Genomic DNA, 15660 nt, shown 5'->3' with positions numbered 1-15660 from the left:
GAGTTGCTGGGATTACAGGCCTGCACTACCAGCCCTGCTGATACTGTAAAGTAGTCTTTTTTTTTTTTTTAATCAACAATTAAAAACAATTTGTTTTTAACAACAACAAATCTATATATGAATTCAATTATTTAAAACAATTCTATGGAAATAGGATAGAAGACTAGTAAGAAATACACCAAAGTGCTAAGAGGGGATGTGTCAAGTGGTACATGCTTTTCCTCTTCTCTACATTTGAAATACTGTATATAAATAAAAATTTCTATAATGAATACATTTTTTCCAATACTTAAAAATGTTAAAACCAAAGCAGGCCACAGGCATTTTGCTTCACATTTCTACTAGACACACGGAAGTGATATCCTAAAGAGTTATTGGTTCTTCACCTGTTTACATCTATTTTTTGAGTGCTATCTAGATGCAGTCCACTGTTCCGGACATTGGAGATATCAAGTGAATTAAAAAAACCTTGCTTTCATGAAACTTATATTCTAATGGGACAACATAGATAACACACAAATCAACAAATGAAACCACAGACAATGACAGTGCTGTATAGAGAATTAAAGTGCTAATAGAACAATTTCCCAGTGTTTTTAGATTGGGAGACAGGGAAAGACTCCCATATGAGATCTGAGTGTGCACGTGAATGATAAGAATGAAACCTGGGAGATTGCAGAAGATAGGTAAGAGAGTTAATGCCAAGATACTGAGCAAAAATAGATGTGGCCAGTATGAGGAACTGAAAGAGGGCATGGTGTCTGGGGAGTATGGGGTGCAAGCAAGAATGGTCGGAGGTAAAGACACTGGTCTCCTTCAGGAACTTGTGATGCAACAGCTCAGTAGTCACACAGTCCTGTCACTTCTCTTTTGGCATAAACTGAGGGCTTCAAATTTACAATATTCTGCAGAGTAGGAAAAGAAAGACTTTAAAAAAATAATGAAATCTCTTTTTTTTTTTTTTTTCTCCACTAGGCTATAGTTTCCGTAGCTATAATCACAGGAATTGAATGATAATGTTTGCCTCAGAGAAAAAGATATTAATTCCTGTTCCACAGAATCAGCCCATGCCAAGAAATCTACATTGTTCTCCAAAATGTAGGCTTACTTATCCTTCCCAAACTCAAATTTTCCAGGTCCAACTCGAAGTAGGTAGCCATTAAGCCACTCAGGAACGTGTCCCCGGACTTGAGCAGAGATGATCTGTGCGGTCTCCTCCACCGTGGTCAGCAGTGGAGCAATACATGGCAGACTCTGCCGCTGCCCCAAGATGGCATTTTTCTGATAAGTATTTTCCATGGACTTCTTCAAAACTGTGAAGAGGAAGCCAAAAGCATAAGAAAAATTTACCAGATTTTCTATAAACATGCCTATTTCCCCATAAGCAATAATCTATACACTGACAACTTAAGGGAAATGTGAGCCTAACATTAAATGGTCTCCAAATCCTTCCCTCTGCTTCCTCATTCTCAGATTACCAACACTTTGGTTCTCCACTTTTGAGCCACAACAATCTTTCTTGTGTTTCTTATGGTACTAATCTGCCTAAGAATTAACTCGAAACTTGCTTGTCTTTTTACAAGAATAACTCTACATGCTAACTCTAGATGTGCTATAACAACTTCACTGTTAAAATTTAAAATGACCACCGTTCAATAGTATCATAATTACCTTGACCCCAGTATTTTAGATACACTAGAATGTGATCCCAAAGATTTCATAGTGATTTCTGTGAATTCGACATGTTAAATTTAGTTTCTTCCATTTTAAAATATTTCTTTTAGTTGTAGATGGACACAGTAACTTTATTTATTTTTATGTGGTTCTGAGGATCAAACCCAGTGCCTCACATGTGCTCAGCAAGCACTCTACCACTGGGCTACAGCACCAGCCCCTAACTTCTTCCATTTTAATAGCATATCCATGAAAGGACATGACATTTTCTATGAAAATGGTATCATAAATTAATTTATGCAGGGATACTCATTATGAAATTACCAGAAATCTAAAAGCCACAAGAAGTAAAACTCATATATTCAGAAGCTGAAAATTATCCCTAATATTTCATACTTAGTGTTCACAATGCAGAAGGGTGGGCAAATATATAATTAATCAAGTACTATAAAATACAATCCCTTTTATTTCATAAAAGTTTAACGGTGATATAGAACTCAAGAATAGAAAAATGAACTAACACATATGGATACTATTCCCCTGATTATATGAGATTTGCATTATTTAGGCAAATATTCAGTTTGGAGCACATGACAACTTTTACTTCCTACATGTAACAATTCAATAAAGCCCAGCTATTCCCTGATTTCCCAAATAAAATTCACTTTCATTCTATATGCCCTTTCCAAAACCTCTCCTTTAGGGAAATTCTATCTATTACACAATTTCTATCTCAAATGTTACCTCCTTTAAAAGGCAGCAAAGTGTAATATTTAAGATTATAGGCTCAGATTCTGCCTAGCTCCAGACTTCTTGGGTTCAAATCTTGGTCACTTCCCAAATAAGACTCTCAACCTCTCTGTATTATTTCCTCCTTTCTATGTTGGGGAAATAATAATACTCATCATACCTAAAGCTATAAGTAAATGAGTTAGAATACAATAAATACTCAAAAGTGTTATTTATTATCATTTTTATAGCTTTGAATGAACAATCCAATAAGATTTACTGTATATTTTCTTTCTTTATTTATTTAACAAAGTGCTGACTCACTGATTAATAAACAAACAGATTATTGATAAGTGTTTTGTTTAAGCATTGTTTCTCAAAGTCTGCTCTGAGGACTATTTGCAATATAAATAGTACCTGATGTTGTTGCTAAACTGCAAGTTCCTGAACACAACTCTGGACGTAATAAATCAGAATCTCTGGAAGAGAGCAATCAGGTATTCTTAGGCATACTGAAATTTTTTTTTTATTATTTTTAACAGACTGCATTTTGATTCATTGAACACAAATGGGGTACATCTTTTTGTTCCTATGGTTGTGCACAATGTAGATTCATACCATTTGTGTAATCACACATGTACATAGGGTAATAATGTCTGTCTCATTCCACCATTTTTCATACCCCTGCCCCCTGCATACTGAAATTTGGAAATCATATTATTAGAGGTATTATGATGCTGTTTTAAAGAAAGAGAGAAGGAAATCCTCAGGTGTTTATTTTATCCTACTTGTATTAACATTATGCATATTTGTCTTATTCACCTTTTAAATTAAAATAAATTCCCTGAAGTCAGGTATTTTGCTCATCTCACTTTTTAAAGTAGAATTAAATTTAATAACTTGACGGGGTGCTTATCAGAGTACAGATGCATTTGAAACATTTTACACTTTTAGAAAGTATTTTTATGTCCATATGTTCTATGTTCCATGTTGTTGGCAATCTACTACATGTTCTTCAAACTTTCTGTAGTACTTGATATTGTTGTCAACATCCCCTCAAACCCCTTTCTATTCTTGGCTTCTGATACACTGTACTATTCTGACTTTCCTGCTCCCTCTCTGACAACTCTCTGCTTTATGCCAGCTTCATTGCTAATTAGCTGACAACCTTGGTCAAATTCTTACTCTCTCTGACCTTCAGGTTTTTCAATGATAAAATGGAAATAAAAGGAGGTTAACACTTGTTCATGTCTATCATCATAATTAAATATAATGATACTTTCCAAATGTTAATTTCTTTTATTGGCTCCTTTTCCCCTTATCATGACATAAATCTTCCTAAGTTTATCACCTTGGAACTTTATTCTTTTATCTCAGCATTCTCATTTGTAATCTCTATCTAGTTTCAACTTAATCAATTACTTCTAGCAAGTCACTCATAACATGTCAACATAGATATTCTTCATTTCCCCTTTTCCGAATCAATTTTTCCACCAGCTACATCACCTAGCTTCAAGATCTCTGTAAGCCTTGAATTCATTTTGTACACTCCCCCTCACATTGACTAAATGGTTAAGTTTTGTTGACTATATCCACCAGGGCCCAGTAAGGGGATGTTAAGATGACATAAGGTGGCCAATATAAATTATTAGGGCTCAGAAGTCTGCAAGGGTGTCTAGGGGAAATCCTTTGTAAAGATTTTGATCAATTCCTCCCTCCTGGGCAACACCCGTCTCTTTTTTCCTGGTCTGAACCGGTCCTCAGCACAGATGCCTCGACTTCTCTTTCCTATCAGTCACTTTCTTCCTGTTTTAACTTGAGCTCTCACCTCTTAACTGGATATTATAATAGCCTCCTAATTGGAAGGAGAAATTAGGGAATCAAGTTATCTTCTACACCAGAGCTTCCTAATTAGTGGGCTTCTTGACTGCCTTTGCCTTTGGGATGGCCAAAGGCCTTCAGCTCTAAATAGTACATCAGGACTTCAGATCCCATCCAATTTTGCATGGTATGGTAAGAATATTATCATATTTTTATGTCCCATTCTGCCTCTCGATAATGCCTTTCACTCCAGCCTAGCTGGACCAGTCCATTCTCTTCTTATCATAATCACAACGTTCTCTTCACCCAGGATATTTCTCATGTTCTTCAGATGAAATTCACATATCTAACTCATCCTTCAAGATCCAGTTTCCACATCACCTGTTTCCTAAGCATGGCATTCTCATTTCCTATAGAAAGAAGTGATTCTCCTTAGTCTGAAATCACAAAAAAGCAATTTATAACTCTCTTATAACCCTTACATTATTCTGTCTTGTACGATATAGATAAACATGTTTTATAAAATTGACTACCAGTATTCTTTGAGTACAGGGTCGGGTTTTTGTATCCCCTTTTCTTCCAGCACCTAACATATTACCTTGCATACTGCAAGCAAAATTAATGAATTAAATAATTTTATACATAATGCATATGAGTTAATTTCTAACAGTTCTACATAAGCCAATTTTGAGAAATAAAATCATGAAACAATAATAGAAATTTAATAGAAAGCTACAAAACAAAAAGCAGGTTTTAAGACAGTTTCCCAGAATGCAAATAAAAAAATATATATATATATATTTATATTAGAACATGTGGCAGTGATTTTCAATTTAGAAAATTCTGAATAGTGAATATCCTTCCTATTACAGATCCAAGAAAATCCCTAAATCCTGAATCCTGCCCCTATATTTTGTATAAAACATGAACATGAGGACTGTTTCCCTAACAATAAGCAAACAAATCCTGACTGGGCCTTCTTTCACTTCTGGCTCTGCAGAGTTGTTGCCTGTATCTGCTCTGCGAAGAGGGATAAGCTTCAGAAGCCTTCAGTAATCTTCAGGAAAGAGGCACAGAAGTCTAAGTACAAACTAGTAGGAAAAGAAGAATGAGGCAAAGAAAGGGTAAATCCCCTACCTGGGAACCGGTGTACTGTCACGGAAAGAAAACCCACTGCAGTAGTAGAAAGATTTCTTACAAAATGGAGAAAGATTTGAGAAAACATTTTTTAATTTAGTTCAGTAGCAGCAGATCCTGTGATTTCAAATGCTTACACTCACCGGCAGTTGGAAGAAACAGTGAACGCTCACAGAACTTCCTGGGTCATCCGTGGTTCTCCTGGGTTGTCCCTGGCTCAGTGACAGAATGGGATGGGGAGGGGAGGTAAGGGGGCGGAGCTTCAAAACATCAGTAATCTCTCCCAGTCTCATTTCCAGAAGTATCCAACAATCTATAATGAGGAGTCTTTAATTTTGAAACATTAAAATTGTATCACCAGTAGTACACTCCCTCTTTAAAATTTCCTCTATCTTCACACTATAGGTAATTCAATTTATCTGGATCCAAGGTGATAAATTTCATTGTGCCATTCCTCTTCTCTGAAAGATTCAGACACAAAATAAAGTCCAAATAAGACTGTCAATAAAGGATCTACAACCAGGAAACAACTTACTTTTCATTCTTTGCCTTTCTATCACTTCACTCCTTTTTTAAACATTGATTTTACAAAACATTTTTTGACAACATAGTACCAATAAGACACTGCTGAAGGTATGCACACCATAAAAAACATAGATAAATGATTTTATTACTTTAACAAACATTTTTGAGCACCAGTCTACTGAATACTAGGATACACAAAATAAGAATCAGCCCCTGCTCTCCAGCAGTTTGGATGATACACTATTCTCCACCAATGCCAATAACAAAAACTTTTTGACAACCCCCCTTGCCAGTTCTAGTAACTCCCACAGAGATGCTTTTAACATTAGCATATCATGTCTTCTAACAAAACTGTAAGTGTATTTCAATAAAGAAGTGATGAAAAATGTCAGAAGGCAATGTATTAAACTATTCTATATTTTCCACAGTGCCTATCATACACAAAGTTGGTTCAATATATATTGTTATTAGTAGTCAATAAAAAATAATTTTAAAACACTTGAAATTCATTGAAATAACAAAGAGTGGTTCCTGCAACAGGGTATCTCAGTTGTGAGATTATTCTTATTTATATGGGTGGTACCAAAATCATCAAAATGTGATTTTTTAAAAATAAGCCTGGGTTTTGGGCACTTTGATACTAGAGGGTGGCCATTCTGAATAGTAAAGACACTATGACTTAAAATATGAATTCCTTAGTCTTAATCTAAGACCAAATGAAATTACCAAGTAAATTTTCTGGAACTACAAAGGGAATAACCAGATGCTGAAGGATAATAATACTGTAAAGATATAAGAAGTATATTATAAAATTCAGTTTGAAATAATCTGTTGGCCTTATTTCTCATCATAAAAATAATAAATGCGTAGCAAAATTGAGTATTTCTTAATATAGATCAACAAAGTCATCTTTCTATTTCAAACATTAAATAACTATAATAAAATTACACAAGATTCAGCTCAAATATTATCTTTGGTTGTTTTAAGTTGAAAAATATTTCATTTCTAATAGTTATTTTATTGACCTCTAATCTATCCTGTCCCGATAGTGTATATATCAACCAACCCAGTAATTTTTTCCACATACCCAACTTTTTAGTTATTTTTCTTTTGTCATCCTTCCCTGTATGAATATTGATAGTGTAATATTTATGCCTTAAAATAGTGAGATTTTATTTTATTTTAGAGTTTAGAACATAGCAGGTCAAACAAGCTATCTTTAAAAATATCAATTATTTGTGATACTGTTTGCAAATAAATCCAAATCTGTGATTGTTTATGCTGGAATAATAGACATATAGAAGTATGAATTATCTAGATGATTGAAAAATGGGTACTGTGATTTTTAAAAATCTGACAATTATAGCTTCCCCATGCAATTATATAGCAATATATTTTGAATAAAATCATAGCAGTATTTTATTTATATCAAAGGAAGAATACTTTTAGCCTGATGAATAATAGTAGAGATCCTCTAAATTCAGTTTCTAAATTACAATGCAATTGAAACGACCTGCCAAAGTCACCCTATTGTTTAAGCCAATCTCCCTACTTCTGTATCATTAATCTCTAGCCCATACCACACTGCTCTTAAGGCTTCTAAATATAATTCACTAACTGCACACATTGACGTGGTTGATGTGTATAAAAAGCCACTCATACAAGGTTCTAGTTAGTAACTTCTGGGTTTTATTTTACCACAGAAAAATATTTTAAACCAAGTTTTTATTAGTCATATGTAATAATAGTGAAAATAATCAAATGATAATATTAAATAACAATAGCACATAGTTACACATATTACATGTTACGAAACTGGACAAATTACCTTTAATGCTTTACTATTCTTTTATAACACTGTCCATTAAAAAAAATTTAAATTACATCCAAAATTATTTGCTATTTAAACAAAATATTCTATAATAAAAAAGTATTATATTGTTACACATAATCAAATTAACTGAATTCTCCTATAGAAGCTTAAGAAAGGTTATGTAGTTTTAGGGAAAAGAAAAAAGAAAAGAATCCATGTATGATTTAAATAATTTACATTTTTATAAAATATGCCAAACATTTGACCTTCAAAATAAAAGTTACATACTTCATATTAAATTAAATCTAGGAAAAAAATCAAGGAATTTACCTTTCTTTGTTTAAGATCTACATTTTTTTAATAACTAGAAAGACTTCAAAGCACACATGTCATTCTTTCATTACAACAATAGGTTTAAATCCTCAGCTTATTTGAAGGTTAAACATTTTTATCTGTGCAGTGTGTTTGCAATTACTGTAAACCTCTGTCTCAGAAATTCTCTTTTTTGTATTAGAAAGTTTTCAATAGTATCTGCTTCTTTGAAGAGTCCATCTAGCTCATCAATGTAAGATGCATCTACTGCTGCTCTCTCACTAATAGGGAATAAAAAGTTTTATGTTAAACTAAACAATTATGGAGTTTATGAACACTATCATGATAATATTCTTTATCAAACTAGATTTGTTAGCTATTTCATTTAAATGGCTTTGCGCATGAGATAGCTTTATTGATTTACTAATATGCCTCAGGAAAATGTTAAATTAGTCCCTAAAAATATTTTTGACTACTCACAGTCTCCTGACACAGCAGGAAGTACATCTTATGCATTATAATACTAACATTAAATTATATGTTATTTTTACAGCCATACAAATTATTATTCAAGTATACTGACTGTTCAGTAGTTTTTTAAAAATCACCTTATATTCACCATAATCTCAGGCCAATTAAATACTTAAATTCAGCCTTCAAATACAAAGATAAAGATATAATAAAATATAAGATAAAGTATAAATATATGAAATATCATATTTAATATCACCCTGTTATCATTAATTTCACCAAATGGTATTTTTCTCAAAGAGGTATTTACATAAAATTTTAAATATAATATCATTTAATTAAGAGGTCAAGACACATCAGTCTAGTTTTGGCTCTAGCACTAGCAAAACAAAGGCTATTTAGTGGAAAAATTGGGTGTATTCCCTGAAAATAACCAATTAATCTATTACAAGGAAAAGATAGAATAAAAAAATTTCAAAAGTTTAATTACTTGACAGGTTTCTCAGTAACAGAATTAAACTTCCCATTACAGAATTTCCAGGAGGAAAATACTATTTCTACAGACCCAAGAAAATATACTATAAGTACTTGCCTTAATATCTTTGCATATGTAGACAACATTAGATTAATTTCCTTGCTCATATCTGTTTAAAAAATAATTGAGCAAGTTATGAAATATAACAAACATGCACAACATAATCAATATATAGAAATATAATCATTATATACATCACCATTTAAATCTTTCTCCAAAGTTTCATCTTTATAAAACAGTCCAGAACATTCAGAGAAAGATGAATCTGATTTTCCAAGGGAGGACTGCTGTGGGCTATCTGGCATTTGAGGCTAAAAGAAGAAAGTAAAGAGGTATCATTATGTTTATTTAAAAAGCAAAAAAACTTCATAAAAATCAAACATGCTAGAAATTACATACTAGTCATTTGAAATTTTTTATCAAGGAAACTATAAGAACTAAGAAAAACCTTGCTCAACATGCTAAATTTTGTCTTTAAAAGATTTTAAATTAATTTTGAATATTGTTTTAATCCCTTGATCAAATTGTATCTTTTATCTTAAGTCAGTGGATATGTGCATAGCAAGATTTTTATGGTTTGGATCTGGAATGTCCCCTAAAAACTCATTTGTTGGAGGCTTGGTCCCCAATGCACTAAATTCCAAAGATGAAAAAATGGGGAAGTTACTGGATCATGTCGGCTCTGTCCTAATCAGTGAATTAATCCATTGACAGTTGAATAGACTACTGGAGTTGCTGAGAACTATAGGCAGGAGGGGCATCACTGAAGGAAGCAGGTCAGTAGGTTCTATATGCCTTGGGGTCTATATCTTGTCTCCTCTTTCTCTCTCTGCATCATGGTTGCCATAAGCTGACAAGTTTTCCTCTACCATACCTTTCCACCATATTGTTCTGCCTCACCTTAGGACTAGCAGACCATGAACCTAAGAACCTAAGAAGTTATTTTTCTCAGGTATTTGTCACAGTGACAAAAAGCTAACAACACTAATACAGTAATTGTAATTTGAATAATAACCAAATACCTGGAAAATTTTGCAATATAATATAATCTTCAAGGGGGCAAATACTGTCCCAAATGCAACAGATTAATTGGAGAGGACAGTAATGAAGGACTAAATACAGACAGGTCTTCTTTTAAAAGATTAGTCAACTACAGTACCTAGGTGTCTTTCTTACCATTGCAAAATAGTTATATAAAGTTCTACATGTCATAAACGTCTGGACTCACTTCTGTCTCTAGACCACAAACTAGCAAAAAGAAATCTCCCCATAGTTTCCCGGAGGTCTATACTTAGTGAAAAAGCAGCTAAAGTCCCATAGTTCCTTCTGGGACAATCCTAGCTCTGGGAATATGCATTAAATTCCATTTAACAACAAAACTTTTTTTTTTTTGGTACTAGAAATTAAACTCAGGGATGCTATACCACTAAGCCCTTTCTTTAATCTTTTTTAATTTTTGTTTTGAGACAGGGTCTCACTAAGTTGCCCAAGCTGGCTTTGAACTTGCAACCCTCCTGCCTCCAACCTCCAGAGTAGTTGGGATAACAGATGTGTGCCACTATGCTCCATGAATAGCACACTCTTAAGTGGAAGAAATTTGAGAATGTATAATAGAATAAAAGATTAAGACTTTAGGAGCATATAGCTTACCTCTAATTCCCTTGGTCTCTTGCAATTTCTAGAATCAGGTTTTACAAGATGATTTGCCATCATATTCTGAAGTCACAAATTGTAAAGTTTAAAGCAATATCAAATTTACATACAGTTCTCTTGAATCCCTCCCTTTTCCCACTCCTACTCCTGCTATTTATTTAGGCTCTCACAATCTGCCATTTACCTATATTTAATTTCCCCTTTCTCTAATTTATCCTAACTACTGTTTTGCTGTTTTGGGGGTTTTTTTGTTTGTTTGGTTTTTTTTTTTTTTTTTGCAATGCTGGGGATTTGAACTCAGGGCCTTGTGCTATATGTACAGCTATATCCCCAGCTATATCCCCAGTCCCTAACTACTGTTTTTTGGGTGATCTTTCAAGACTTCAATTACTGCATTTCCTTCATTCAAAAACCTTTCACTATCCACTGCTTCAAGGTAAGTTCAAATTCTAACGTATGGGTACACAAGGTCCTCTATCATCTGAAGCCAACCTACCATTCCCATCATTTTCAACTATTCCTCCATATACACTCAGCAGGCAAACTAGTCTCTGGCATTTGTGGCCTTGGTTCAGGACTCGCTCATTTAAGATTCTTCTAATGTCACAAAATCTTAATGTTGAAGTAGATCTTACAGTTCATCAGATCTTACAGTTTATCTTATTCAGTATTTCTTCTTTTTTTCACAAATAAGAAAACAGGAACAGAGATGTTTAACCAAATTCAAACATGTCAGAATAAGCCTGAGCAAAAACAACTCTTCTCGTTCAAGGTTGTTTCCACTGTCCTATCTTTCCTTACTATAGCACCATGTTGCTTTCCCATAAATTCTGAAGGTATTTTTTTCTAGGAGTTTGTGATATTAAGTCTAAACTTAAATAAAAAGTGTTGGAACCTAAGAGGATGTTGTCTCTACATCTTAGAGATGAGGGTCACCGTCTACATTCAAGTTATCAATTTACTTTTTTTAAAAACTATGCTGAGTTGAATAATTATAATGAATATGATTAGACATATTACTATACATATATAAGCAAAAGCAAAAGCAATTAGTAAAGACAGATATTTGTAATATATTAAAAATGTTCAACATCTCTAGCCATAGGGAAATGCAATTCAAAACCACATTGAGATTTCGACTCACTCCAGTCAAAATGGCAATTACGAAAAAAAAAAAATAGTAAGTGTTGGCAAGGATGTGAGGAAAAAGGTACACTCACACATTGTGGGTGGGATTGCAAATTAGTGCAACCACTCCAGAAGGCAGTATGGAGATTTCTCAAATAATAGGAATGGAACCAGCATATGATACAGCTATCCCACTCCTTGGTATATACCCAAAAGATCTAAAATCAGCAGACTATAGGGATACAACCACATCAATTGTTTATAGCAATAAAATTTAAAATAGCCTGATTATGGAATCAACCTAAGTGCCCTTCAATAGATGAATGAATAAAGAAAATGTGGCATTTATACAATTGAGTATTACTCAGCAATGAAAACAAATGAAATTCTGTCACTTGCTGGTAAGTGGATGGAACTAGAGACTATAATGCTAAGTGAAATAAATCAGACTGAGAGTCCAGGGTCGAATTCTTTGTGGAAACTGGTCTAAAATGGAGGCAGAAAAAAAGAAACAGAGGGTGGGAATGCCATCAATATGAAATATGGAGTAGAAGGGGATTGAGGGGAAGGGAGGAGGAATGGGGTAACAGGGAAAAAAGGGGAACAAATCTGATCTAACTTTCCAATGTACATATATGAACATAATACAGTGAATCTCATTATTAGGTGTATCCACCAAACACTAATTTTTTAAAAATGTAAATAAATAAATCAATAGAGGAAAAGGAACAGAGGAAGGGAGGAGGGGAAGTACTTAGAACCGGATTGGAGCAAACTATATTCCATGCATTTATAATTGTGTCAAAATAAAATTCAATGTTATATATAACTATTATGAACCAATAAAAAATTAAAAATAGAAAAATATTTGTTTAATGAACTCACAATAGTATTTCCACATCCTATTATCTTTATAGCATATACGTTTAAGCACTATCACAGTTATATACCGAAAATACTCCACATGCACAACAGTGGGGACTTTGCCTTGGGAGTTGGAAGATGTTTCAGAAAAGCCAACATGCAAGCACTGATCCCCTCCCTTCCCCTTTTCATGTTCCCTTTTCCTTTTCCATCTCCCCTCTCCCTTCTCAAACTAACACAATGTGCATGTGTCAAATAAAAACGTTTAGGTACTTGGGCCTCTGTAAAAATGTTTGTTTTCCTGTCACAACTTAAGGCCTTGACCTAATTCAGGCTGCCCTCATCCTGTGACTAATACCAGTCACAGCCGCCAACAGGGCTATGCAATCTTAGGTTACCCCGAAGAACTACCCCCAGTGCCTTATGCAACTGTTTTCTTCAAATCTTCTCAACGCTATTTTAGTTCTTCAGGCCATTTCTCCTGTCTGCTCTAGCCTGGCGTGTCCTCCGTCCTTCCTCCCTGCCTGGGCTTCGCCCCACTGAAGACGCTGAGGCCGCTCCCATCCTCTCTCACTGCCTTGTCTCAACTCAGGGCACACTTCCCCGCCACCTCATCCCTCAGGCCCCACCACAGAATAGGGTACAAAGAGGCATCAGAACCTTCCTCGTCCGCAAAACCACAGCAGTGAGGACGGGCGTGTGTGACCACGCAGACTCCGAGTGCCGCACCAGGAGGCGAGGCTCCCAGCAGGCAGCGCGCCAGTCATGTGACGCGTCCGCGGGGCTTCCCAGAGGCGGAGGGGCCTCGTGGCTTCCGGAAGGTGGCTTCCCTCCACGTGGGTGCGTGTGTGTGTGTGTGTGTGTGTGTGTGTGTGTGTGTGTGTGTGTGTGTGTGTGTGTGTTTGTGTGTGTGTGTGTGTGTGTGTGTGTGTGTGTGTGTGTGTGTGTGTGTGTGTGTGTGTGTGTGAAGTCCACCTTTTAAGAGAATTCTTTCCTGGCTCTGTCCTAAGTTTAGTGGATTTAATTGGCAGCACCTTTCAAAAGTTATTTGTAATCTGCATGCGCACATACTTGTGTCTTAGCCTCACTGGGTGCTTTAACATGGTCACTTTGACCTGAACTTTCACAGATAGACTTTCTAAACTTTATGCCTAGATAGTTGACGTGGAAGAAAAAAAAACAGCATATCACTTCATACGGCAAAGGTCAATAACAGCTCCATGAACTTACAGGTGTACAATCTTACACCTTAGGGAACTATACTCAATACATATACATTATTAATTTTTCTTATTTTTGCATTTAAATATTTTGTCTTCAAGATGGAAAAGTTTAATTTTTTTAGTTGTAGATGAATACAAAACCTTTATTTATTTTTAATGTGGTGCTAAGGATGGAACCCAGTGTCTCACACGTGCTAGGCAAGTGCTCTAATCCTGAGCCACAATCCCAGTCCCTAGGCTTGGAAATATTACATATCCATATTTTTTACTGATTATAAAAACCCAAGTGTTTTAAGTAATCCTAGAAAATAGACACTTGGTTCATTTGCTAATATTTTGAAATAGAAGCCATATTATACTACCAGACTCCATGATTTGGTGAAATTATTGATGGTCTTCAAAGAATCCCATCACTGAGGACTAATTGCAATCTGTTGAAAATATACCTTCAGAAGTAAAATGAAAGAAAAATAATAATTTTTTTATAAAGTATTCATCTTAAAGGACTATTCTTTATTACAGTATTTGCTCTTCCTTTTGTGGGGGTGGTATAAGGAGTCCTTTCATAAAATAAAGATGTAAATAATTTTAGATGTTTTAATGTCCTTAATTGGTAAAAAGCAAAGTTGTTCACTCTGTTTATCTCTTTTCCATTATTATCATTATTGTTGTTACTTTTAATGGTCCATTAAGAGTCTGGGAAATGCTGACCTGTTGTCTCCCCCAACCTTCACAATGTATGTTATCTAAATAGATGCTTATCTTCTTGGTTCACTTCTTGTGACAAATGGTTCTTAAAATATTTCCAAGAAAAAAAAATATTCCCAAGCCCAATGTATCAATGCTTTCTTCAGATTCAGAGTATACTATAACATTTCATTTTATTTTTTAAAACTTCTCTTCATTGTATAAGATAGTACAAGCTAAATGGATAAGAATAATAGATAAGAATAAGCAAGAAAATGTGGAGGGTTATAATGACCCAGTGCTTTGAAATGTTCAAAGGAGGACCATCATTATCGTCTCATTTAATTTTTAAAATCAACCCTATAATGTACACAGGACACTGAGACATTTGGGTTGCTTTATGTCAAAGGGAAAAAAATAGACATGAACAAATTATACATTCTATATCTTGGAGCTAGAAAAAAAATTCACTGACAACAGGTCATTTAAAATGAGAATGTCTTTGGTATTCTGCTTCTGATCACTTTATGACCCTACTTCATGCTTTCATGTTAATTGACCCAAATGGACACTGCAACTGGAGGACAAAAACTAGCTATTTCAAAATCAGTCATATATATTCTTACCATAGGCTTCTTGAAAGTGCTTTTTTCCCTTTCTAATAAGTCACCATAGCAAGACTTCCAACCATCCTGCCACAGACTTCCTTTGTAATCACTGCTATGGATATGAAGTTTTTGTGACTTTAGGAAATGAAAATCCTATTTTGTCAAAAAAAGCACAAACATACACACACACGCACACACACTGCTTATGTAGGCATTTTGTTCCCTAACTAGAACCCCTATGCTTTCGTATCATTTCTATACTCACAAAAAACAAAAACACCACATTCCAATTTTCCTTGCAAGGTAATACAATTCAGCACAAGTTCAGAAAACATTGTTTAAGAAATTTTGACACAGCTGGGTGCAGTGGCACACACCTGTAAGCCCAGCTACTTGAGAGACTGAAGCAGAAGGATTACAAGTTTAAGGCCAGTCTTAACAACTTAGTGTGACCCCCATCTCAAAATAAAAAAATGAAAT

General features: G+C 34.6%; 2 protein-coding genes across 4 annotated transcripts in view; both read right to left on the bottom strand.

Moving 5' to 3' along the window:
* Positions 1-5639, bottom strand: part of BCO2 (beta-carotene oxygenase 2) — a 30527-nt gene extending 24888 nt beyond the window's left edge. The window contains exons 1-2 of one of the 2 annotated variants that reach the window (XM_079101623.1): positions 5505-5639; positions 1109-1313 (exon numbers count right to left, since the gene is read on the bottom strand). In XM_079101623.1, coding sequence (XP_078957749.1) covers positions 1109-1299 — 191 coding nt within the window. In that variant the 5' untranslated portion in view covers positions 1300-1313; positions 5505-5639. Of the gene's footprint in view, positions 1-1108; positions 1314-5361 lie in introns of both variants that reach the window. The other variant, XM_079101622.1, reaches the window with a different exon arrangement.
* Positions 5640-7791: 2152 nt separating this feature from the next.
* Positions 7792-15660, bottom strand: part of TEX12 (testis expressed 12) — a 75609-nt gene continuing 67740 nt past the window's right edge. Inside the window, exons 1-4 of one of the 2 annotated variants that reach the window (XM_079101675.1) lie at positions 10668-10939; positions 9217-9328; positions 9071-9126; positions 7792-8288 (exon numbers count right to left, since the gene is read on the bottom strand). In XM_079101675.1, the coding sequence (XP_078957801.1) occupies positions 8148-8288; positions 9071-9126; positions 9217-9328; positions 10668-10730 (372 nt within the window). In that variant the 5' untranslated portion in view covers positions 10731-10939 and the 3' untranslated portion in view covers positions 7792-8147. Of the gene's footprint in view, positions 8289-9070; positions 9127-9216; positions 9329-10667; positions 10940-15660 lie in introns of those variants that run through there. The other variant, XM_079101674.1, reaches the window with a different exon arrangement.

This window comes from Sciurus vulgaris, assembly GCF_902686455.1.
Source record: "Sciurus vulgaris genome assembly, chromosome: 11".
NCBI lineage: Eukaryota > Metazoa > Chordata > Mammalia > Rodentia > Sciuridae > Sciurus > Sciurus vulgaris.
The sequence above is the reverse complement of the archived record's forward strand: the minus strand, read 5'-3'. Positions and strand labels throughout refer to the sequence as shown.